Source organism: Oncorhynchus mykiss, chromosome 4 (genome assembly GCF_057628025.1).
Source record: "Oncorhynchus mykiss isolate SJ-2025 chromosome 4, ASM5762802v1, whole genome shotgun sequence".
Classification (NCBI taxonomy): domain Eukaryota; kingdom Metazoa; phylum Chordata; class Actinopteri; order Salmoniformes; family Salmonidae; genus Oncorhynchus; species Oncorhynchus mykiss.
Window position 1 is genome coordinate 91,129,276 of NC_143025.1, and position 27,383 is coordinate 91,156,658.

General features: G+C 46.8%; 1 protein-coding gene across 2 annotated transcripts in view; it reads right to left on the minus strand.

Moving 5' to 3' along the window:
- Nucleotides 1–27,383, minus strand: part of chrna2b (cholinergic receptor nicotinic alpha 2b subunit) — a 62,497-nt gene that overhangs the window by 10,394 nt on the left and 24,720 nt on the right. For both annotated transcript variants that reach the window (XM_036976370.2, XM_036976368.2), the window contains exons 2-6: nt 25,423–25,574; nt 21,243–21,287; nt 20,793–20,902; nt 2,871–3,072; nt 1,013–1,235 (exon numbers count right to left, since the gene is read on the minus strand). In XM_036976370.2, coding sequence (XP_036832265.2) covers nt 1,013–1,235; nt 2,871–3,072; nt 20,793–20,902; nt 21,243–21,287; nt 25,423–25,574 — 732 coding nt within the window. The remainder of the gene's footprint in view (nt 1–1,012; nt 1,236–2,870; nt 3,073–20,792; nt 20,903–21,242; nt 21,288–25,422; nt 25,575–27,383) is intronic.

Consider the following 27,383-nt stretch of genomic DNA (forward strand, 5'->3'; position numbering starts at 1 on the left):
AGGGGAGATAGAAGACTAGGAATCTACCTGAGGGGAGATAGAAGACTAGGATCTACCTGAGGGGAGAGAGAAGACTAGGAATCTACCTGAGGGGAGATAGAAGACTAGGAATCTACCTGAGGGGAGATAGAAGACTAGGAATCTACCTGAGGGGAGATAGAAGACTAGGACCAACCTGAAGGGGAGATAGAAGACTAGGAATCTACCTCAGGGGAGATAGAAGACTAGGAATCTACCTGAGGGGAGATAGAAGACTAGGATCTACCTGAGGGGAGATAGAAGACTAGGAATCTACCTGAGGGGAGATAGAAGACTAGGAATCTACCTGAGGGGAGATAGAAGACTAGGACCAACCTGAAGGGGAGATAGAAGACTAGGAATCTACCTGAGGGGAGATAGAAGACTAGGAATCTACCTGAGGGGAGATAGAAGACTAGGACCTACCTGAGGGGAGATAGAAGACTAGGAATCTACCTGAGGGGAGATAGAAGACTAGGAATCTACCTGAGGGGAGATAGAAGACTAGGAATCTACCTGAGGGGAGATAGAAGACTAGGAATCTACCTGAGGGGAGATAGAAGACTAGGACCTACCTGAAGGGAGATAGAAGACTAGGAATCTACCAGAGGGGAGATAGAAGACGAGGAATCTACCTGAGGGGAGATAGGAGACTAGGAATCTACCTGAGGGGAGATAGGAGACTAGGAATCTACCTGAGGGGAGATAGAAGACGAGGAATCTACCTGAGGGGAGATAGGAGACTAGGAATCTACCTGAGGGGAGATAGAAGACGAGGAATCTACCTGAGGGGAGATAGAAGACTAGGAATCTATCTGAGGGGAGATAGAAGACGAGGAATCTACCTGAGGGGAGATAGGAGACTAGGAATCTATCTGAGGGGAGATAGAAGACGAGGAATCTACCTGAGGGGAGATAGGAGACTAGGAATCTACCTGAGGGGAGATAGGAGACTAGGAATCTACCTGAGGGGAGATAGAAGACTAGGACCTACCTGAGGGAAGATAGAAGACTAGGACGGTCAGACAGGAGATGAGCAGACAGGGGATGATCAGGTTGATGGTGTAGAAGAGAGGCAGCCGTCTGATGATGAAGAAGTAGGTGATATCAGGGTAGATCTCATGACAGCAGTCGTACTTCTTGGTGTTGTAGGTTCCCACTGCGTTGATGATGGCCCACTCTCCACTCTCCCAGTAGTTGTTCAGATCCACAGTGTTCTAGGGGATAAAGATCAACCGTCCCACTCTATAAAGGCTTCATATGGCATACATAAAAGCTTCATAAGCACTGTGTAGATATAGTTGTTCAGGTCTACTGTATTCTAGGGGATAGAGATACACTTTAATCTCCCGTAGAGGAAAATTGTCACACGCTGCTGGCTCTGATTGGCTCTCAGTGTGGCTTGACAATGACAACAATGGAGTTAGCAAGAGCACAAACAGATCTGGGATCAGGCTAGTGGGCTTGACGATGACAACAATGGAGTTAGCAAGAGCACAAACAGATCTGGGACCAGGCTAGTGCTAATGTAAAAAACGTAAACACATAGACACATAGACAATACGTTACCCATATCATACACACCTTGTACAACACTTGTATAACATTACCTCCTTGACTGACTGACTGACTGACTGGCTGACTGACTGGCTGACTGACTGGCTGACTGGCTGACTGACTGGCTGACTGACTGGCTGACTGACTGACTGACTGATACAATAAATAATTTAGACAAAAATGTGCAATATGCACAAACTTCACTTTTATGCTGATGATGCTGTTATTTATTGCCGTGCCTCATCTCTCACAAAAGCTTCCCAGAACTTGCAAACTGCTTTTTATACTGTTATACTGCCTTTTATACAATGGTACCTTGTGTCAATTGAAGCTTATCCTCGATACTGACAAAACTAAACTAATGGTGTTTTCTAAAGCAAGAAATAGACCTCTGAACCTTTCACCTATTACTACCTGTCAGGGCAATGAGATTGAGACTGTAACCTCATATAAGTATCTTGGAATTTTAATTGATGACGGCCTATGTTTTAAATTGCATATTAAACAACTTACAAAAAAATTGAAGCTGAAATTGGGATTTTATTTTAGGAATACGGCCTGTTTTTCTTTTGAAGCCAGAAGGAGGCTAGTATCAGCTACATTTATGCCTTTACTAGACTATGGCGATATTTTATATATGAATGCTTCCATTCAGTGTTTGAGATCAATGGACACTCTTTACCATGGCACTTTGAGATTTATTTTAAACTGCAAAACCCTTACGCACCACTGCACTTTGTATACCAGGGTTGGCTGGCCTTCTCTAGTCACTCGTAGGCTCAGTCACTGGTATACTTTTATTTACAAAGCCATTTTGGGGTTACTACCTTTTTATTTGCCCATTTTTATTGTTCAGAGATGTGGTGGGTCGTCTCTTCGTTCGCTGGACTTTATCCTGCTAACTGTTCCAAATCTCCAAACTGAATTTGGTAAAAGGGCTTTTATGTCCTCTGCGCCATCATCTTGGAACACCTTACAAAATACTTTGAAACTGGAAGAACTTGTCCCGATTGGTGTTTTTAAATCACTGATGAAGGATTTTGAGGCTGATTCCCTGACCTGTCAATGTTTTTAATTTGCTGTTTTATACTCCTGTGAATTCAATGGTTTTTACTAGATTACTTGTAGTTTTTCATGTTGTCTGTCTCTAATTTTTGTAATGACTTGGTGCTGCCTATCTTGGCCAGGACGCTCTTGAAAAAGAGATTTCAGACCTCAATGAGCCCTTCCTGGTTATAGAAAGGTTTGAAAAATATATATATATAATATAATAATAACAAGATAAAACTCCATACCTCGATTCGTTCCAGGTCAATCTTAGCCTTGTCGTAAGTCCAGGAACCAAACTTCATCTTGCAGTTCTGCTGGTCGAAGGGGAAGAAGGTAACGTCTATAGAGCAGGAGGACTTATAGATGGCCGGGGGAACCCAGCGCACCTTCCCATTGTGGAACAGGTGGGCCTTGGTCATGTGGGTTACGGCGAACTCACCGTCCGCACTGGAGGGAGGAGAGGAGAGCAGAACACAACTCAACAGAAAATAGGTTACTGAAGTAATTGTACACGTGAGTCGGCGTCCTATAGCACGGCTGTGCTGCAGTCGTACGTACGAGTCAATAGCCGAATACCCGTAAATATCATTGGCATAGTTGCCAGGCATGCCCTCTGGTTGTTAGCTCGATTGGCATTGTCAGTTCGTGCAGGTTGCTGTGGGCATGCACAGCCATGGCCACGGGGAGTAGTGGTGCCGCAGCACCACCTGGTGGTGAGATGGTGAAACTGAACGTTTTTATTGATGTAAAATGATCACGGTATTGGGATAAGGGAGAGAAGAAAAAACACATCTGTTTTGCAAGCGGTACGTTCACGATAGGCTCTTGTCTATTCAGCTGTGACCGTTTTGTCGTTGGACACGCTAAATGTACGATAGACAGTTTCGTTTGGAGTTGAGTCGGATCTCCCCATCTCTGTCCCTCTCCCATAGGCGACATTTGAGTTTCCAGGTTTGGTGAAGCTAAATACACCTTTTTAATAAAGTATTCCATGCATCTGCCGTTGCATTTACAGACTCATGTAAGATATCTACTATTCCTAATGGGATAGTCATAATGTAGGCTAATTATATAAAACGCAATCACTGTTGGCAACAAAAAAAGACAGCAGTGTTCAATACATGGCTGAGCACCTGGTGGTGTAGAGTAGGCCTTATGACATGGCTGAGCACCTGGTGGTGTAGAGTAGGCCTTATGACATGGCTGAGCACCTGGTGGTGTAGAGTAGGCCTTATGACATGGCTGAGCACCTGGTGGTGTAGAGTAGGCCTTATGACATGGCTGAGCGCCTGGTGGTGTAGAGTAGGCCTTATGACATGGCTGAGTGCCTGGTGGTGTAGAGTAGGCCTTATGACATGGCTGAGCACCTGGTGGTGTAGAGTAGGCCTTATGACATGGCTGAGCGCCTGGTGGTGTAGAGTAGGCCTTATGACATGGCTAAGCGCCTGGTGGTGTAGAGTAGGCCTTATGACATGGCTGAGCACCTGGTGGTGTAGAGTAGGCCTTATGACATGGCTGAGCGCCTGGTGGTGTAGAGTAGGCCTTATGACATGGTTGAGCGCCTGGTGGTGTAGAGTAGGCCTTATGACATGGCTGAGCGCCTGGTGGTGTAGAGTAGGCCTTATGACATGGCTGAGCACCTGGTGGTGTAGAGTAGGCCTTATGACATGGCTGAGCACCTGGTGGTGTAGAGTAGGCCTTCTGGCATGGCTGAGCACCTGGTGGTGTAGAGTAGACCTTATGACATGGCTGAGCGCCTGGTGGTGTAGAGTAGGCCTTATGACATGGCTGAGCACCTGGTGGTGTAGAGTAGGCCTTATGACATGGCTGAGCGCCTGGTGGTGTAGAGTAGGCCTTATGACATGGCTGAGCGGGGATGTCGGCCAACCAGGGATGTCGGCCAAATGAGCAACATTTACGTCTCCTTAAAAACAGCCTATAAAAAAATTACAAAACACTTTTCCTTGTGTTTCGATGTGTAGCATATGCACAACTTTATATCTAATTGTTTTTATTGTTTTTTTTCCCGTTACGAAAACAATAATTGTCCACCTCATGGTTCAGCTGTCAAGAGATTTGAGCACTAAATGTATCAGGGCATTGCATGCATAGACCTATAGACTTAGGAGTCCACTGTATGATATTAATATGAAATGAATCTAAAAAGGATGAGAAGCTAAGGCGTAGCCCCAGAGAGAGATAGAGAAAGATTCATATAAAGGATGAGAAGCTAAGGCCTAGCCCCAGAGAGAGATAGAGAAAGATTCATAAAAAGGATGAGAAGCTAAGGCCTAGCCCCAGAGAGAGATAGAGAAAGATTCATATAAAGGATGAGAAGCTAAGGCCTTGCTCCAGAGAGAGATAGAGAAAGATTCATATAAAGGATGAGAAGCTAAGGCGTAGCCCCAGAGAGAGATAGAGAAAGATTCATATAAAGGATGAGAAGCTAAGGCGTAGCCCCAGAGAGAGATAGAGAAAGTGTCATGTATTGTCATGTTGTGTCTTGTTTCTGTCCTTTCCCTTCACCCTGTCTCCCTCTGCTGGTCGTTATTAGGTTACCTTTTCTCCCCCTCTTTCCCCCAGCTGTTCCTTGTCTCCTCCTAACTACCTCGTCACCCCTTTTCCCACCTGTTCCCTTTTTCCCTCTGATTAGTCCTCTATATCTCTCTCTGTTTTTGTTCCTGTCTTTGTCGGATTCTTGTTTGTGTTTTTCATGCCTGCAACCTTGTCCTGTCCTGTCGGAATCTGCCGGTCCATCTGAGCCTACCTATGTTTTGTTATTAAAGAAGTTCTGTTTACGTTAATTCGCTTTTGGGTCCTCATTCACGCACCGTAACAGAAGAATCCGACCAAGAATGGACCCAGCGACTTCCCTCTCCACTCAGCCGTCGAGATCCAGGGAGCGATGCTAGGCAGACACGAGCAGGAATTGTCTGCTGCTCGACATGCCGTTGAGACCCTGGCCACCCAAGTCTCCAACCTCACAGAACAGGTTCACCATCTCCGCCTCGATCCACCGGCCACTTCCAGGGCTTTCGAATCTCCGGAGCCCAGAATCAATAACCCGCCGTGTTACTCTGGGGAGCCCACTGAATGCCGCTCGTTCCTCACCCAGTGTGATATTGTGTTTTCTCTCCAGCCCAACACTTACTCCAGGAGCACTGCTCGTGTCGCCTACGTCATATCTCTCCTTACTGGACGGGCTCGTGAGTGGGGCACGGCAATCTGGGAGGCAAGGGCTGAGTGTACTAACCAGTATCAGGACTTTAAGGAGGAGATGATACGGGTTTTTGATCAATCTGTTTTTGGGGAGGAGGCTTCCAGGGCCCTGTCTTCCCTATGTCAAGGTAATCGATCCATAACAGACTACTCTATTGAGTTTCGCACTCTTGCTGCCTCCAGTGGCTGGAACGAGCCGGCTTTGCTCGCTCGTTTTCTGGAGGGTCTCCGCGCAGAGGTAAAGGATGAGATTCTCTCCCGGGAGGTTCCTTCCAGCGTGGATTCCTTGATTGAACTCGCTATTCGCATTGAGCGACGGGTTGATCTTCGTCACCGAGCTCGTGGAAAGGAGCTCGCGTTCTCCGTTGCCCCCCTCTCCGCATCACTACCATCTTCCTCTGCCGGCTCGGGTGCTGAGCCTATGCAGCTGGGAGGTATCCGCATCTCGACTAAGGAGAGGGAACGGAGAATCACCAACCGCCTCTGTCTCTATTGCGGTTCTGCTGGTCATTTTGTCACTTCATGTCCAGTAAAAGCCAGAGCTCATCAGTAAGCGGAGGGCTACTGGTGAGCGCTACTACTCCTGTCTCTCCTTCAAGATCCTGCACTACCTTGTCGGTCCATCTACGCTGGACCGGTTCGTCAGCTTCCTGCAGTGCCTTAATAGACTCTGGGGCGGAGGGCTGTTTTATGGACGAGACCTGGGCTCGGGAACATGACATTCCTCTCAGACAGTTAAGGGAGTCCACGGCCTTGTTCGCCCTGGATGGTAGTCCTCTCCCCAGGATTCAGCGTGAGACGCTACCTTTAACCCTCACTGTTTCTGGTAATCATAGCGAAACCATTTCTTTTTTAATTTTTCGTTCACCTTTTACACCTGTTGTTTTGGGCCATCCCTGGCTAGTTTGTCATAATCCTTCCATTAATTGGTCTAGTAATTCTATCCTCTCCTGGAACGTCTCTTGTCATGTGAAATGTTTAATGTCTGCTATCCCTCCTGTTTCCTCTGTCTCTTCTTCACAGGAGGAGCCTGGTGATTTGACAGGGGTGCCGGAGGAATATCACGATCTGCGCACGGTGTTCAGTCGGTCCAGGGCCACCTCTCTTCCCCCACACCGGTCGTATGATTGTAGTATTGATCTCCTTCCGGGAACCACTCCCCCCCGGGGTAGACTATACTCTCTGTCGGCTCCCGAACGTAAGGCTCTCGAAGATTATTTGTCTGTAGCTCTTGCCGCCGGTACCATAGTCCCCTCCTCCTCTCCCGCCGGAGCGGGGGTTTTTTTTGTTAAGAAGAAGGACGGGTCCCTGCGCCCCTGCATAGATTATCGAGGGCTGAATGACATAACAGTGAAGAATCGTTATCCGCTTCCTCTTATGTCTTCAGCCTTCGAGATCCTGCAGGGAGCCAGGTTTTTCACTAAGTTGGACCTTCGTAACGCTTACCATCTCGTGTGCATCAGGGAGGGGGACGAGTGGAAGACGGCGTTTAACACTCCGTTAGGGCACTTTGAATACCGGGTTCTTCCTTTCGGCCTCGCTAACGCTCCAGCTGTCTTTCAGGCATTAGTCAATGATGTCCTGAGAGACATGCTGAACATCTTTGTTTTCGTTTACCTTGACGATATCCTGATTTTTTCACCGTCACTCCAGATTCATGTTCAGCACGTTCGACGTGTCCTCCAGCGCCTTTTAGAGAATTGTCTTTTTGTGAAGGCTGAGAAGTGCTCTTTTCATGCCTCCTCCGTCACATTTCTCGGTTCTGTTATTTCCGCTGAAGGCATTAAGATGGATCCCGCTAAGGTCCAAGCTGTCATTGATTGGCCCGTCCCTAAGTCACGCGTCGAGCTGCAGCGCTTTCTCGGCTTCGCGAACTTCTATCGTCGTTTCATCCGTAATTTCGGTCAGGTGGCAGCTCCTCTCACAGCCCTTACTTCTGTCAAGACGTGCTTTAAGTGGTCCGTTTCCGCCCAGGGAGCTTTTGATCTCCTCAAGAATCGTTTTACATCCGCACCTATCCTTGTTACACCTGACGTCACTAGACAGTTCGTTGTCGAGGTTGACGCGTCAGAGGTGGGCGTGGGAGCCATTCTTTCTCAGCGCTCCCTCTCTGACGACAAGGTCCACCCTTGCGCGTATTTTTCTCATCGCCTGTCGCCGTCGGAACGTAACTATGATGTGGGAAACCGCGAACTGCTCGCCATCCGCTTAGCCCTAGGCGAATGGCGACAGTGGTTGGAGGGGGCGACCGTTCCTTTTGTCGTTTGGACTGACCATAGGAACCTTGAGTACATCCGTTCTGCCAAACGACTTAATGCGCGTCAGGCGCGCTGGGCGCTGTTTTTCGCTCGTTTCGAGTTCGTGATTTCTTATCGTCCGGGCTCTAAGAACACCAAGCCTGATGCTTTATCTCGTCTCTTCAGTTCTTCAGTAGCCTCCACTGACCCCGAGGGGATTCTCCCTGAGGGGCGTGTTGTCGGGTTGACTGTCTGGGGAATTGAGAGGCAGGTAAAGCAAGCACTCACTCAAACTCCGTCGCTGCGCGCTTGTCCTAGGAACCTTCTTTTCGTTCCCGTTCCTACTCGTCTGGCCGTTCTTCAGTGGGCTCACTCTGCCAAGTTAGCCGGCCATCCTGGCGTTCGGGGTACGCTTGCTTCCATTCGCCAGCGTTTTTGGTGGCCCACCCGGGAGCATGACACGCGTCGCTTCGTGGCTGCTTGTTCGGTCTGCGCGCAGACTAAGTCCGGTAACTCCCCTCCTGCCGGCCGTCTCAGGCCGCTTCCCATTCCCTCTCGACCGTGGTCTCACATCGCCTTAGATTTTGTCACCGGACTGCCTTCGTCAGCGGGGAAGACTGTTATTCTTACGGTTGTCGACAGGTTCTCTAAGGCGGCTCATTTTATTCCCCTTGCTAAGCTTCCTTCTGCTAAAGAGACGGCACAAATCATCATCGAGAATGTTTTCAGAATTCATGGCCTTCCGTCAGACGTCGTTTCGGACAGAGGTCCGCAATTCACGTCTCAATTTTGGAGGGAGTTTTGCCGTTTGATTGGGGCTTCCGTCAGTCTCTCTTCTGGCTTTCACCCCCAGTCTAACGGTCAAGCAGAACGGGCCAATCAGACTATTGGTCGCATCTTACGCAGTCTTTCTTTTCGCAACCCTGCGTCTTGGTCAGAACAGCTCCCCTGGGCAGAATACGCCCACAACTCGCTTCCTTCGTCTGCGACCGGGCTATCTCCTTTTCAGAGTAGCCTCGGGTACCAGCCTCCGCTGTTCTCATCTCAGTTCGCCGAGTCCAGCGTCCCCTCCGCTCAGGCTTTTGTCCAACGTTGCGAGCGCACCTGGAAGAGGGTCAGGTCTGCACTTTGCTGTTATAGGGCGCAGACTGTGAGAGTTGCTAATAAGCGTAGAACTAAGAGTCCTAGATATTGTCGCGGTCAGAGAGTTTGGCTCTCCACTCAGAACCTTCCCCTTAAGACCGCTTCTCGCAAGTTGACCCCGCGGTTCGTTGGTCCGTTCCGTATTTCTCGGATCATTAATCCTGTCGCAGTGCGACTTCTTCTTCCGCGATATCTTCGTCGCGTCCACCCGGTCTTCCATGTCTCCTGTGTCAAGCCCGTTCTTCGCGCCCCCGCTCGTCTTCCCCCCCCCCATCCTTGTCGAGGGCGCACCCATCTACAGGGTCCGTAGGATTTTGGACATGCGTCCTCGGGGCCGTGGTCATCAGTACCTAGTAGATTGGGAGGGGTACGGTCCTGAGGAGAGGAGTTGGGTTCCCTCTCGGGACGTGCTGGACCGTGCGCTGATCGATGATTTCCTCCGTTGCCGCCAGGTTTCCTCCTCGAGTGCGCCAGGAGGCGCTCGGTGAGTGGGGGGGTACTGTCATGTATTGTCATGTTGTGTCTTGTTTCTGTCCTTTCCCTTCACCCTGTCTCCCTCTGCTGGTCGTTATTAGGTTACCTTTTCTCCCCCTCTTTCCCCCAGCTGTTCCTTGTCTCCTCCTAACTACCTCGTCACCCCTTTTCCCACCTGTTCCCTTTTTCCCTCTGATTAGTCCTCTATATCTCTCTCTGTTTTTGTTCCTGTCTTTGTCGGATTCTTGTTTGTGTTTTTCATGCCTGAACCAGACTATCGTCATGTTTGCTGCAACCTTGTCCTGTCCTGTCGGAATCTGCCGGTCCATCTGAGCCTACCTATGTTTTGTTATTAAAGAAGTTCTGTTTACGTTAATTCGCTTTTGGGTCCTCATTCACGCACCGTAACAGAAAGATTCATATAAAGGATGAGAAGCTAAGGCGTAGCTCCAGAGAGAGATAGAGAAAGATTCATATAAAGGACGAGAAGCTAAGGCCTTGCCCCAGAGAGAGATAGAGAAAGATTCATATAAAGGATGAGAAGCTAAGGCGTAGCTCCAGAGAGAGATAGAGAAAGATTCATATAAAGGACGAGAAGCTAAGGCCTTGCCCCAGAGAGAGATAGACATTCATATAAAGGACGAGAAGCTAAGGCCTTGCCCCAGAGAGAGATAGAGAAAGATTCATATAAAGGACGAGAAGCTAAGGCCTTGCCCCAGAGAGAGATAGAGAAAGATTCATATAAAGGACGAGAAGCTAAGGCCTTGCCCCAGAGAGAGATAGAGAAAGATTCATATAAAGGACGAGAAGCTAAGGCCTTGCCCCAGAGAGAGATAGACATTCATATAAAGGACGAGAAGCTAAGGCCTTGCCCCAGAGAGAGATAGACATTCATATAAAGGACAAGAAGCTAAGGCCTTGCTCCAGAGAGAGATAGAGAAAGATTCATATAAAGGACGAGAAGCTAAGGCCTTGCCCCAGAGAGAGATAGAGAAAGATTCATATAAAGGACGAGAAGCTAAGGCCTTGCCCCAGAGAGAGATAGAGAAAGATTCATATAAAGGACGAGAAGCTAAGGCCTTGCCCCAGAGAGAGATAGACATTCATATAAAGGACGAGAAGCTAAGGCCTTGCCCCAGAGAGAGATAGACATTCATATAAAGGACAAGAAGCTAAGGCCTTGCTCCAGAGAGAGATAGAGAAAGATTCATATTAAGGATGAGATGCTAAGGCCTAGCCCCAGAGAGAGATAGAGATTCATATAAAGGAAGAGAAGCTAAGGCCTTGCCCCAGAGAGAGATAGAGAAAGATTCATATAAAGGACGAGAAGCTAAGGCCTTGCCCCAGAGAGAGATAGAGAAAGATTCATATAAAGGACGAGAAGCTAAGGCCTAGCTCCAGAGAGAGATAGAGAAAGATTCATATAAAGGACGAGAAGCTAAGGCCTTGCCCCAGAGAGAGATAGAGAAAGATTCATATAAAGGACGAGAAGCTAAGGCCTTGCCCCAGAGAGCGATAGAGATTCATATATGTGGTCAATATCCAAGAGAGGAACTTCATCATCAAGTCTTCGACCCAAACTGCCTTAATAATCAGTTGTGGTAAACTGTTGGTTGTTGGATTGAGCACACAGAGATGGACACAGAGACAGGGAGGTTCTAGTCAGAAAACACGACTTTACAAGGCAACAAAAAATAAACAAAATAAGTTAGGGTTGGCTCGGTCCTTCACATATTCGGCTCTGTGTGTAACGATTTTCCTCCTCTTCTGAGGAGTAGTATGAAATATCAGACCAATGCGCAGCGTGGTAAGTGTCCATAATATATTTATTAAGCTGAACACTGAAAACAAAAGAACAAGAGAAATAAATGAAAACCGAAACAGTTCTGTATGGTACAACACAGACACAGAAAACAACTACCCACAAATCATAGTGGAAAAACAGGCTGCCTAAGTATGGTTCTCAATCAGAGCCTGATTGACAGCTGCCTCTGATTGGGAACCATACCAGGCCAAACACATAGAAATAGAAAGCCTAGAAAACACAACATAGAATGCCCACCCCAACTCACGCCCTATCCAAACTAAAACAGACACATAAAAGAGGAACTAAGGTCAGGACGTGACACTGTGCCTTCGGGAGCTCGTTCCCCTCTGTAGAATTACTCCTTGCCTCTCTCTTTTTCTCCCCCGCGGTGTGCCACGGTGCTCCATTTATGTGGGTTGCACGGATGGTTGGCACTCTCCCCTAATTGGTGCCATCAGTGTCAGGTTACCCAGCCCGAGGGAGACAACGTCGCGTCACGTCCCTCCCCTTTATCACCAACCACCAGGGTCGACCTCCCGGGATACCACCCTGACCGAGAGGGAAGTGTACTCAGGGCTAGGTTTGCATCCCTCCTGGAGAGGGCATCAGGAACCAGCAGGAGATGTGGTAATTTGTGTCCGTACCTCTTGCCATCCACACGAGGGGGGCATGGTCAGTGATGAGGGTGAACTTCTTCCCGAGGAGGTAATACTTGAGGTTGTGCAGTGCCCACTTCATGGCGAGGCACTCCTTCTTGACAATCAAGTATTTATTCTACCTTGGGAGGAGCTTCCTGCTGACATACATGATTGGGTGTTCCTCACCTTCCTGCTCTTGGGACAAGACGGCCCCACTTCTGTGTCAGACGCGTCTGTCTGTTCCAGGAGGTGATTTGAGAAGTCCGGGGTAATGAGTACCAGATGTGAACATAGCGCGTCGATCAGGGCCTGTAACGCCACCTCTGTGTCCTCCGTCCATTGTACCGTCTGGGGTAGGCGTGCCTTTGTCAAGTCTGTGAGAGGAGAAACTATTGTGGCAAAGTTAGGTACAAATTGACTGTAGTAGCCTGATAACCCCAGGAACGACTTCACCTGCTTCTTGGTTTGGGGGACCGGCCATTCCCTGATGACGGCAATTTGTTCTTCTTCTTGGGGCTTCACGTTTCCCGATTCTATAGCCCAGGTACTCTACCTCGACATTGCCCAGCTTGCACTTGTGGGGTTTCGAGGTCAGCCCCGCATCGCTTGGTGCTTCCACCACCGCCTGTAGCCTACAGAGATGCGACTCCCAACTGTCACGACGATTATATCATCCAAATATGCAGCAGCAGGTTCTACTGCTGGCCTTCTCACCTGGGTGGAACTCTCGTGGTTGGGCCCCCCGGGTGTATACTCGCTCCTGAGCGCGTTGCGCCTGGGCCATGTGCTCCCTCACCACTGGCCAAATCGCCATCAATCCTCTCCCTTATCTCCTCCACATGTTTCACCATGACGAGAAAGGGGGTCGGTTGGTCCTCCCAGACCTCCTTGGCTAGGTCCAGCAGTCCGGGGGACCGACGGCCATACAGGAGCTCAAAGGTGGAGAACCCAGTGAACGCTTGGGGTACATCGCGCACTGAGAACATCAAGTGAGGCAGCAGCTGATCCCAGTTCCTCCCATCTCACTCAATGACCTTCTTCAGCATCTGCTTTAGGTTCTTATTGAAGCGTTCGACTAGCCCGTCCATTTGTGGATGGTACACGCTGATCCTCACCTGTTTGATTTGTAAAAGATTGCAGACATGTTTCATTACACGAGACATGAATGCGATGCCCTGGTCCGTCAGGATTTCCCGTGGGATACCCACCTGGCTCAATAAATGGAAGCGCTCCTACGCGATACCTTTCGCTGCGGCCGTGCGTAACATTGGTGTATTTGGTGTCCCCTCGCTGTCTTCACCAACGGACCCACCAGATCCATCGCCACCTGTTTAAACGGCATCCCTATCATGGGCAGGGGAACCAAAGGGTCTCTATAATGTGCCCTCTGGGCTGTGATCTTGCACTCCGGGCAGGTACGGCACTAGTCCTCCATGGCGCACTTGACTCCAGGCCAGAGGAACCGATTCCCAATCCCCTCCCTGATTTTCTCCATCCCTAGGTATGCCCAGAGCAGGTGGGTGTGGGCGAGCTGCAAGACAGTACTAACATACTGGGTGGGTAGGAGTAACAATTATTTTGTCTCCCAATTGCGGTTTACAACCTTATACAGTAAATTATGCTTGATGGCGAAGTGTGGGTAGCGCCACTCACTTACCCCAGGTAACAGCGCAATCATGTCCACCACAATCACCTGGCCCCTCGCGTTCTGGAGGTTGGGGTCTTTAACTGGGCCGTCTCAAACTGGCCCTTGAAGATTTTCATGTCGGATGGCCCATCTAGGGTCTCCACGTCCATAAAGGGGTGCCTGAGGTCCTCCTCTGACGATGGCTCGTTTCCCGGCACAGGTCGTCTTCCTCCTCCTGGTCCCACTCGGGCCCAGTGGACATGATACAACAGCATAGAAACCAATTGATTAAAAAAATACTACTGTATAGCCTACCAGAACCTGCATGACATGATCCATTCTAGCGCTCTCTCACCGCTTGGAAAGAAAATTGTTGTCCGTAAAACCAGTCTATGAATGCCAAATGATACAGTCAGTCCACCCTCAAAACACTAGCTTAGTAGGGAATGTTTCTTCATGCAGTGCAGCCAACCATCTATAGCTCTACATATCGTATCTAGCTGATATTTAACTGCAATTTATGAAAATTACACATAGCCTAACAATGAAATGAAAAGTAGTCGGCTAGAGGATACATATAACTACTATTTATTGTTGAACTCAGCAGGTTTTCTGGCTAATAGCATGCACAAATGGCCTTCAAAATCAAATTTGAAATTCAGCTTGAGAGACTCCCCTGGTGTTCTGAAGTCCTTCTGAGACATTATGAATTATGTGTCCATTGCACACAATTTAAATTAAGTCTTGAATGATGCGTGCAAAGATACACCAGAGATAAGGAACAGTTGATATTGCCGCGGCTTTTGTGGAGCGATGGGTAACGATGCTTCGTGGGTGACTGTTGTTAATGTGTGCAGAGGGTCCCTGGTTCGCGCCCGGGTATGGGCGAGGGGACGATCTAAAGTTAAACTGTGACATTGGTTGACAACCCAAACACTGGTTCACCAGTATGAAGAAAGAAGAAGAAGAAGTAGAAAATCGCAAACTGCTTTTTTTTTTTAACAGTCAAGAACTGTTGTCCACAAAAGATGATGATCTGTTTGCATTCGCCAATGTATTGTCTGTCCAGTATCCAGACGACCTGTCCCCAGAGCTTCCTGTACAGTTCATCTCTTCCTGTACCGTGTCTGTCCAGTATCCAGACGACCTGTCCCCAGAGCTTCCTGTACAGTTCATCTCTTCCTGTACCGTGTCTGTCCAGTATCCAGACGACCTGTCCCCAGAGCTTCCTGTACCGTGTCTGTCCAGTATCCAGACGACCTGTCCCCAGAGCTTCCTGTACAGTTCATCTCTTCCTGTACCGTGTCTGTCCAGTATCCAGACGACCTGTCCCCAGAGCTTCCTGTACCGTGTCTGTCCAGTATCCAGACGACCTGTCCCCAGAGCTTCCTGTACAGTTCATCTCCTTCCATAACGTGTTGAACTGCTGAATTCGAAGCACAACTCCCTTCTTCCCAGTTTCCCTGATGTTGCTACAACAACCAAGCTGTTTTTAATAACCATCCCGGTAACTGTAGCTTCTGAGGGAGATTTCAAAAAAACTAAAACTCATAAAGAACTACCTAAGAATGAAGCATTATGCTCTCGGTCTGACATGCACTTTTAAAAAAGCATCTGAGTAAACTCTACTCATTGCACTGGTGCCGTCGTAGCCTTGACCAAGGCATTTGTTCACCGATATCCCTTTATTTTCAATCAGTTCAATAATGTATTTTTGAAGGCCTGAGGCACTTTGATCAGTCACATTCCTGAAGCCCAAGAAACAATCACGTTGCCTCCAAAACACTATATATTATCTGTGTTAAGACCACATTTTACATTTAATATGACAGGAACCTCATCAACACTTCACACATTTTTTATTTACACACAACAGGACTCCGGAGACATATTAGAAGCCATTTTTTTTTGGTAAAGACTTACGATCCTCCAGGAACCATCTCTTTCACGGCAGTCTAATTGATCTCCTCCCCTCAAGCGCTACAAATCCCCTGATCACGGCTTTAATACATGCCACTAATAGCTGTGGCTAGAGACATAATGTGAATAAGTCTATCATTACATCTTCCTCCATTCACACACACACACACACACACACACACACACACACACACACACACACACACACACACACACACACACACACACACACACACACACACACACCTTTTTGATTTCAATAACTGATCACGATCTCACAGGAGAGCTTGAGAAAGTGGAACAGTCATTAAATAATCTTGAGTTTTAATCTGACACTTTTGGCCTTGAAACTATAATTAATTTAGATGAGGAGGAAACTATACGGAGGGCTAGTATATTACTTGGGAGGGCTAGGATCAGGATAACACGACAGTATATTACTGGGCGAGGGCTAGGATCAGGATAGCACGACAGTATATTACTGGGCGAGGGCTAGGATCAGGATAACACAGCAGTATATTACTGGGAGGGCTAGGATCAGGATAGCACGACAGTATATTACTGGAGGAGGGCTAGGATCAGGTTAACATGGCAGTATATTACTGGGGAGGGCTAGAATCAGGTTAACACAACAGTATATTACTGGGGAGGGCTAGGATCAGGATAGCACGGCAGTATATTACTGGGGAGGGCTAGAATCAGGTTAACATGGCAGTATATTACTGGGGAGGGCTAGGATCAGGTTAACAAGGCAGTATATTACTGGGAGGGCTAGGATCAGGTTAACACGGCAGTATATTACTGGGTGGGATAGGATCAGGTTAACACAACAGTACATTACTGGGAGGGCTAGGATCAGGTTAACACGGCAGTATATTACTGGCAGGGCTAGGATCAGGTTAACACAACAGTATATTACTGGGGAGGGCTAGGATCAGGTTAACAAGGCAGTATATTACTGGGAGGGCTAGGATCAGGTTAACATGGCAGTATATTACTGGGAGGGCTAGGATCAGGTTAACACAGCAGTATATTACTGGGGGGAGGGCTAGGATCAGGATAGCACGACAGTATATTACTGGGGAGGGTTGCATCAGATATCACAACAGTATATTACTTGGGAGGGCTAGGATCAGGTTAACACAGCAGTATATTACTGGGGGAGGGCTAGGATCAGGATAGCACGGCAGTATATTACTGGGCGAGAGCTAGGATCAGGTTAACAAGGCAGTATATTACTGGGGAGGGCTAGGATCAGGTTAACATGGCAGTATATTACTGGGGAGGGCTAGGATCAGGTTAACATGGCAGTATATTACTGGGAGGGCTAGGATCAGGATAGCACGGCAGTATATTACTGGGGGGGATAGGATCAGGTTAACACAAAAGTACATTACTGGGAGGGCTAGGATCAGGTTAACACGGCAGTATATTACTGGGGGGGATAGGATCAGGTTAACACAACAGTACATTACTGGGAGGGCTAGGATCAGGTTAACATGGCAGTATATTACTGGCAGGGCTAGGATCAGGTTAACATGGCAGTATATTACTGGGGAGGGTTGGATCAGATATCACAACAGTATATTAATGGGGAGGGCTAGGATCAGAATAGCACAACAGTATATTACTGGGGAGGGCTAGGATCAGGATAGCACGGCAGTATATTACTGGGGAGGGTTGGATCAGGATAACATGGCAGTATATTACTGGGGAGGGTTGGATCAGGATAACATGGCAGTATATCACTGGGAGGGCTAGGATCAGGTTAACACAGCAGTATATTACTGGGAGGGCTAGGATCAGGATAACACGGCAGTATATTACTGGGAGGGCTAGGATCAGGATAGCACGGCAGTATATTACTGGGCGAGAGCTAGGATCAGGTTAACAAGGCAGTATATTACTGGGGAGGGCTAGGATCAGGTTAACATGGCAGTATATTACTGGGGAGGGCTAGGATCAGGTTAACATGGCAGTATATTACTGGGAGGGCTAGGATCAGGATAGCACGGCAGTATATTACTGGGGGGGATAGGATCAGGTTAACACAAAAGTACATTACTGGGAGGGCTAGGATCAGGTTAACACGGCAGTATATTACTGGGGGGGATAGGATCAGGTTAACACAACAGTACATTACTGGGAGGGCTAGGATCAGGTTAACATGGCAGTATATTACTGGCAGGGCTAGGATCAGGTTAACATGGCAGTATATTACTGGGGAGGGTTGGATCAGATATCACAACAGTATATTAATGGGGAGGGCTAGGATCAGAATAGCACAACAGTATATTACTGGGGAGGGCTAGGATCAGGATAGCACGGCAGTATATTACTGGGGAGGGTTGGATCAGGATAACATGGCAGTATATTACTGGGGAGGGTTGGATCAGGATAACATGGCAGTATATCACTGGGAGGGCTAGGATCAGGTTAACACAGCAGTATATTACTGGGAGGGCTAGGATCAGGATAACACGGCAGTATATTACTGGGAGGGCTAGGATCAGGATAGCACGACAGTATATCACTGGGGAGGGCTAGGATCAGGATAACATGGCAGTATATTACTGGGGAGGGCTAGGATCAGGATAGCACGGCAGTATATTACTGGGGAGGGCTAGGATCAGGTTAACAAGGCAGTATATTACTGGGAGGGCTAGGATCAGGATAACATGGCAGTATATTACTGGGGAGGGCTAGGATCAGGTTAACACAGCAGTATATTACTTGGGAGGGCTAGGATCAGGTTAACACAGCAGTATATTACTGGGAGGGCTAGGATCAGAATAGCACGGCAGTATATTACTGGGGAGGGCTAGGATCAGGATAGCACGGCAGTATATTACTGGGGAGGGCTAGGATCAGGATAGCACGGCAGTATATTACTGGGGAGGGTTGGATCAGGATAACATGGCAGTATATTACTGGGGAGGGTTGGATCAGGATAACATGGCAGTATATTACTGGGAGGGCTAGGATCAGAATAGCACGGCAGAATATTACTGGGGAGGGCTAGGATCAGGATAGCACGGCAGTATATTACTGGGGAGGGTTGGATCAGGATAACATTGCAGTATATTACTGGGGAGGGTTGGATCAGGATAACATGGCAGTATATTACTGGGAGGGCTAGGATCAGGTTAACACAGCAGTATATTACTGGGGGGGCTAGGATCAGGATAACACGGCAGTATATTACTGGGAGGGCTAGGATCAGGATAGCACGACAGTATATCACTGGGGAGGGCTAGGATCAGGATAACATGGCAGTATATTACTGGGGAGGGCTAGGATCAGGATAGCACGGCAGTATATTACTGGGGAGGGCTAGGATCAGGTTAACAAGGCAGTATATTACTGGCAGGTCTAGGATCAGGATAACATGGCAGTATATTACTGGGGAGGGCTAGGATCAGGTTAACACAGCAGTATATTACTTGGGAGGGCTAGGATCAGGTTAACACAGCAGTATATTACTTGGGAGGGCTAGGATCAGGTTAACACAGCAGTATATTACTGGGAGGGCTAGGATCAGGATAACACGGCAGTATATTACTGGGAGGGCTAGGATCAGGATAGCACGACAGTATATCACTGGGGAGGGCTAGGATCAGGATAACATGGCAGTATATTACTGGGGAGGGCTAGGATCAGGATAGCACGGCAGTATATTACTGGGGAGGGCTAGGATCAGGTTAACAAGGCAGTATATTACTGGGAGGGCTAGGATCAGGATAACATGGCAGTATATTACTGGGGAGGGCTAGGATCAGAATAGCATGGCAGTATATTACTGGAGGACGGCTAGAATCAGGATAACATGGCAGTATATTACTGGGAGGGCTAGGATCAGGATAACACAACAGTATATTACTGGGGAGGGCTATGATCAGGATAACACAACAGTATATTACTGGAAGGGCTAGGATCAGGTTAACACAACAGTATATTACTGGGGAGGGCTAGGATCAGGTTAACATGGCAGTATGTTACTGGGGAGGGCTAGGATCAGGATAACACATATTACTGGGGAGGGCTAGGATCAGGATAACATGGCAGTATGTTACTGGGGAGGGCTAGGATCAGGATAACACATATTAAAGGGGAGGGCTAGGATCAGGATAGCATGGCAGTATATTACTGGAGGAGGGTTGGATCAGGATAACATGGCAGCATGTTACTGGGGGAGGGCTAGGATCAGAATAGCACGGCAGCATGTTACTGGGGAGGGCTAGGATCAGGATAACATGGCAGCATATTACTGGGAGGGCTAGGATCAGGATAACACAGCAGTATATTACTGGGGAGGGCTAGGATCAGGATAACACAGCAGTATATTACTGGGGAGGGTTGGATCAGGTTAACACGGCAGTATATTACTGGGAGGGCTAGGATCAGGATAACACAGCAGTATATTACTGGGGAGGGCTAGGATCAGGATAACACAACAGTATATTACTGGGGAGGGCTAGGATCAGGATAACACAGCAGTATATTACTGGGGGAGGGCTAGGATCAGGTTAACACAGCAGTATATTACTGGGGAGGGCTATGATCAGGATACCACAGCAGTATATTACTGGGGAGGGCTAAGATCAGGATAACACAGCAGTATATTACTGGGGGAGGGTTGGATCAGCATAACACAGCAGTATATTAGTGGGGGAGGGTTGGATCAGGATAACACAACAGTATATTACTGGAGGAGGGTTGGATCAGGTTAACACAACAGTATATTACTGGGGGAGGGTTGGATCAGGTTAACATGGCAGCATGTTACTGGGGAGTGTTGGATCAGGATAACACAATAGTATATTACTGGAGGAGGGCTAGGATCAGGATAACACAACAGTATATTACTGGGGAGGGCTAGGATCAGGATAACACAGCAGTATATTACTGGGGGAGGGTTGGATCAGGATAACACAGCAGTATATTACTGGGGAGGGTTGGATCAGGATAACACAGCAGTATACCCTGGGAAACACTTGTCGATGTGAAGCTGAATGATTCATGAACCCAGTAGACGGTGCCGCGTAACCATTTAAATAGGCCTAGTTGTGGAGTCTCCTGAACTCGACTTCGCTGTCACTCACTTGTTGTAGAGGACGATGTCTGGGACCCAGATGAGTTCAGACGGGACTCTGATGGACGTGACATTGTCGTAGTCAGACGGCTTCCAGCGTAGCTTGTAGTCATTCCACTCCTAAGAGGAGAACACACACACACACACACACACACACACACACACACACACACACACACACACACACACACACACACACACACACACACACAGAGAGAGACGAGAGGACATTCAGCGCCACAGGTCTTATCAGACAGAGTTAATTAAAGGCCTATTAATCCATAACAAACTAATAATCGTTATTAATTCACATTGAAACACCTCAGTCTCACACACATGCTATATATACTGAAAGTACTAAAACACATGCTACATATACCGAATGTACTGAAACACACATGCTATATATACTGACTGTACTGAAACACACATGCTATATATTCTGAATGTACTGAATCACCTGTTTCAGCCAGACGTTGGTGGTCATCATCTGATTCTTCTCGTCCTGCAGAAAGGAAAATACAAAAATAGGTGAATGAAAAATAGAGAGACATCACAATAAAAATTCAGACAGAGAGAGAAGAAGAAGGACAGAGAGAGAGAGAGAGAGAGAGAGAGAGAGAAGCAGAAAGAGAGAGAGAGGGTGGGAGAGAGGGGAGAAAGAGAGAGAGAGAGAGAGAGAGAGAGAGAGAGAGAAAAGCAGAAAGAGAGAGAGAGAGGGTGGGAGAGAGGGGAGAAAGAGAGAGAGAGAGAGAGAGAGAGAGAGAAGCAGAAAGAGAGAGAGGGTGGGAGAGAGGGGAGAAAGAGAGAGAGAGAGAGAGAGAGAGAGAGAGAGAAGCAGAAAGAGAGAGAGAGGGTGGGAGAGAGGGGAGAAAGAGAGAGAGAGAGAGAGAAGCAGAAAGAGAGAGAGGGTGGGAGAGAGGGGAGAAAGAGAGAGAGAGAGAAGCAGAAAGAGAGAGAGAGAAGCAGAAAGAGAGAGAGAGGGAGGGAGAGAGGGGTGGGAAAGCCCTAAATATTATTTATGCATATCGGGTCCTGGTGGGAAAGCCCCAAGTCCATTTCAGAACAAGTCCAACATTTTAGACATGTGAAGATCTCTAGGTCATAGGTTAACTAAATCTGGTTTAAACAAGGTTTGTTTTTGCAGGTCTATTTTCAAAATACTAAATATATTTCTTAAAATGTAAGATGGCTGCAGTATTCACAGAGGAACCATGATGCAATAGGAAAGGTTGTTAAACCTTACACCTTATAAATGTACAAATAGAGACAGCACGAGGACAATAATTAGAGACAGAGGAAGAGTGACAGAGAGAACTAGAGACAGAGAGAAAGAGAGATGGAGAAAACGAGAGAGAAAGACAGATAGAATGGGATATGGAGAGAACTAGACAGAGAGAGAGAGAAATGAGAGATGGAGAGAACTAGAGAGGGGAAGAGAGAGAGAGAGAGAGAACGAGAGATGGAGAGAACTAGAGACAGAGAGAAAGAGAAAACAAGAGATGGAGAGAACTAGACACAGAGAGAGAGAGAACGAGAGATGAGAGAACTAGAGACAGAGACAGAGAAATTAAGAGAACTAGAGAGAGAGACAGAGAACGAGAGATGAGAGAACTAGAGAGAGAGAAAGAGAGAGAGAATTGGAGATGGAGAGATCTAGACAGAGGAAGAGAGAGAATGACAGATGGAGAGAACTAGAGACAGAGGAAGAGAGAACGAGAAATGGAGAGAACTAGGGACAAAGGAAGAGAGAGAGAGAGAATGACAGATGGAGAGAACTAGGGACAGGGGAAGAGAGAACGAGAGTTGGAGAGAACTAGAGACACAGGAAGAGAGAGAGAGAGAATAACAGATGGAGAGAACTAGAGACAGAGACAGAACGGGCGATGGAGAGAACTAGAGACAGAGACAGAACGGGCAATGGAGAGAACTAGGGACAGAGGAAGAGAGACAGAGAGATAGAGAACTAGACAGAGGAAATAGAGACAGAGAGAATGAGAGATGGAGAGAACTAGAGACAGAGACAGAACGGGCGATGGAGAGAACTAGAGACAGAGACAGAACGGGCAATGGAGAGAACTAGGGACAGAGGAAGAGAGAGAGAGATGGAGGAAGCGAGAACGAGAGTTGGAGAGAACTAGAGACAGGAAGAGAGAGAGAATAACAGATGGAGAGAACTAGAGACAGAGACAGAACGGGCGATGGAGAAAACTAGAGACAGAACGAATGATGGAAAGAACTAGGGGCAGAGGAAGAGAGAGGAAGAGAGACAGAGAACGAGAGAAGGAGAGAACTAGAGACATGAAGAGAGAACGAGTAAGACAGAGAGAGAATGAGAGATGGAGAGAACTAAAGACAGAGGAAGAGAGAGAAAAAACAAGAGATGAGAGAATGAGATGGAGAGAACAAGAGAGAGGAAGATAGAGAAAACGAGACATGGAGAAAACTAGAAATAGAACGAGAGAGGGAGAGATCTAGAGAACGAGACATGGTGAGAACTAGACAGAGGAAGAGAGAGAGAACGAGACATGGAGAGAACTAGAGACAGAACGAGAGACGGAGAGATCAGAGAACGAGACATGGAGAGAACTAGAGACAGAACGAGAGACGGAGAGATCTAGAGAACGAGACATGGTGAGAACTAGACAGAGGAAGAGAGAGAGAATGAGAGATGGAGAGAACAAGAGACAGAGAGAACGAGACATGGAGAGAACTAGAGACAGAACGAGAGACGGAGAGATCTAGAGAACGAGACAGAGGAAGAGAGAGAGAATGAGAGATGGAGAGAACAAGAGACAGAGGAAACTAGACAGAGAGAATGAGAGATGGAGAGAACTAGAGACAGAACGAGAGACGGAGAGATCTAGAGAACGAGACATGGAGAAAACTAGACAGAGGAAGAGAGAGAGAATGAGCGACGGAGAGATAGAGAGATAGAGAGAACTAGAGACAGAGGAAGAGAGAACGAGAGAACTAGAGAGAGGAAGAGAGAACGAGAGAACTAGAGAGAGGAAGAGAGAACGAGAGAATTAGAGACAGAGAGAACTAGACAGAGGAAGAGAGACAGGGAGAACTAGACAGAGGAAGAGAGACAGAGAGAACTAGAGAGAGGAAGAGAGACAGAGAGAACTAGAGAGAGGAAGAGAGACAGAGAGAACTAGAGAGAGGAAGAGTGACAGAGAGAACTAGAGAGGAAGAGAGACAGAGAGAACTAGAGAGGAAGAGAGACAGAGAGAACTAGAGAGAGAAAGAGAGACAGAGAGAACTAGACAGAGGAAGAGAGATGGAGAGAACTAGAGAGGAAGAGAGACAGAGAGAACTAGAGAGGAAGAGAGACAGAGAGAACTAGAGAGAGAAAGAGAGACAGAGAGAACTAGACAGAGGAAGAGAGACAGAGAGAACTAGAGACAGAAAGAGAGACAGAGAGAACTAGACAGAGGAAGAGAGACAGAGAGAACTAGAGACAGAAAGAGAGACAGAGAGAACTAGACAGAGGAAGAGAGACAGAGAGAACTAGAGAGAGAAAGAGAGACAGAGAGAACTAGAGACAGAAAGAGAGACAGAGAGAACTAGACAGAGGAAGAGAGACAGAGAGAACTAGACAGAGGAAGAGAGACAGAGAGAACTAGACAGAGGAAGAGAGACAGAGAGAACTAGACAGAGGAAGAGAGACAGAGAGAACTAGAGACAGAAAGAGAGACAGAGAGAACTAGACAGCGGAAGAGAGACAGAGAGAACTAGACAGAGGAAGAGAGACAGAGAGAACTAGACAGAGGAAGAGAGACAGAGAGAACTAGAGAGAGAAAGAGAGACAGAGAGAACTAGACAGAGGAAGAGAGATGGAGAGAACTAGAGAGGAAGAGAGACAGAGAGAACTAGACAGAGGAAGAGAGATGGAGAGAACTAGAGAGGAAGAGAGACAGAGAAAACTAGAGAGGAAGAGAGACAGAGAAAACTGGAGAGGAAGAGAGATAGAGAGAACTAGAGAGGAAAAGAGATAGAGAGAACTAGAGAGGAAGAGAGACAGAGAGAACGGGAGACGGAGAGTGTGCGAGAAGGTTTGTGTAACAATGTACAGTATATTCAAAACCCCTGCCACTCTCAATTTAAATTGCGGCCATGCTTGTGTGCAATACTTCTCTGTAGTTATTGACTGAAGGGTTGTTTGATTACGTTGTTTTCCACACCTTTACTCTGCTTCAAAGCCCCTGTGAGGCGACTGATGGAGATCGAAGGGTTTGTTTCAGTTTGCTGTGAGAGTTCATTTAGTAACACCTGTTTTGCAATTTCATAAACAGGTCTTGCCAATTACACTTAACTAACTGCTTATGAGTTTAACGATAAACTCATTGGGGAACAATGCGAGAATATTCAATGAATATAATTTACATAAATTCATATTTTTTTGCAACAAGCTGTCAGTCAACACTGCTGCGATCCTGTGAGGTTCATTTGGACTGGTAGAGCATGACGCTTGGGTTCAGTTCCCACTGGGCCCACCCATACGAAAATGTATATACATCCTGATTCACTTTGGATGAAAATTACTGCCAAAGGGCCTATATTATTATTATTATTATTATTATTATTATACTATTATTGTATTATTAGCATTATATTATAATTATAATATAACTTACCACATCGATAAGCTGTGCTATGGAGAGTCCGAACTTGACGATGACCACGTCTGAGATGTTGGGTACGGGTCTGGACCACTTGTTGTACCCGATGAAGAGCTTTTTGAAAAGCTCGTCCTCCGCATGTGAATGGGCTTTCTCAAGACAGAAAACTACAGGGGCCACAAGAGACACGGCGCTCACAGTTTTATAACAAACCTCTTGTTGTATCCAAGACATCAAATGAAATTGTATTTGTCACATGTGCCAAATACAACAGGTGTAGTAGACCTTACAGTGAAATGCTGAATACTACAGGTGTAGACCTCACAGTGAAATGCTGAATACAACAGGTGTAGTAGACCTTACAGTGAAATGCTGAATACTACAGGTGTAGTAGACCTTACAGTGAAATGCTGAATACAACAGGTGTAGTAGACCTTAAAGTGAAATGCTGAATACTACAGGTGTAGTAGACCTTACAGTGAAATGCTGAATACAACAGGTGTAGTAGACCTTACAGTGAAATGCTGAATACAACAGGTGTAGTAGACCTCACAGTGAAATGCTGAATACAACAGGTGTAGTAGACCTCACAGTGAAATGCTGAATACAACAGGTGTAGTAGACCTCACAGTGAAATGCTGAATACTACAGGTGTAGACCTCACAGTGAAATGCTGAATACTACAGGTGTAGACCTCACAGTGAAATGCTGAATACAACAGGTGTAGTAGACCTTAAAGTGAAATGCTGAATACTACAGGTGTAGTAGACCTTACAGTGAAATGCTGAATACTACAGGTGTAGACCTCACAGTGAAATGCTGAATACTACAGGTGTAGACCTCACAGTGAAATGCTGAATACTACAGGTGTAGACCTTACAGTGAAATGCTGAATACAACAGGTGTAGACCTCACAGTGAAATGCTGAATACTACAGGTGTAGACCTCACAGTGAAATGCTGAATACAACAGGTGTAGACCTCACAGTGAAATGCTGAATACTACAGGTGTAGACCTCACAGTGAAATGCTGAATACTACAGGTGTAGACCTCACAGTGAAATGCTGAATACTACAGGTGTAGACCTTACAGTGAAATGCTTACTGACAAGCTTTTAACCAACAATGCAGTTTTAAGACAATACTTAAATTTTTTTAAAAAAAGTAATAGATAAGAAAAACAAATAATTAAAGAACAGCAGTAAAAAATAAAAGCGTGACTATATACAGGGTATTATGGTACAGAGTCAATGTGGAGGCTATATACAGGGTATTATGGTACAGAGTCAATGTGGAGGCTATATACAGGGTATTATGGTACAGAGTCAATGTGGAGGCTATATACAGGGTATTATGGTACAGAGTCAATGTGGAGGCTATATACAGGGTATTACGGTACAGAGTCAATGTGGAGGCTATATACAGGGTATTATGGTACAGAGTCAATGTGGAGGCTATATACAGGGTATTATGGTACAGAGTCAATGTGGAGGCTATATACAGGGTATTATGGTACAGAGTCAATGTGGAGGCTATATACAGGGTATTATGGTACAGAGTCAATGTGGAGGCTATATACAGGGTATTACGGTACAGAGTCAATGTGGAGGCTATATACAGGGTGTTATGGTACAGAGTCAATGTGGAGGCTATATACAGGGTATTACGGTACAGAGTCAATGTGGAGGCTATATACAGGGTATTACGGTACAGAGTCAATGTGGAGGCTATATACAGGGTGTTATGGTACAGAGTCAATGTGGAGGCTATATACAGGGTATTACGGTACAGAGTCAATGTGGAGGCTATATACAGGGTATTATGGTACAGAGTCAATGTGGAGGCTATATACAGGGTATTATGGTACAGAGTCAATGTGGAGGCTATATACAGGGTATTACGGTACAGAGTCAATGTGGAGGCTATATACAGGGTATTATGGTACAGAGTCAATGTGGAGGCTATATACAGGGTATT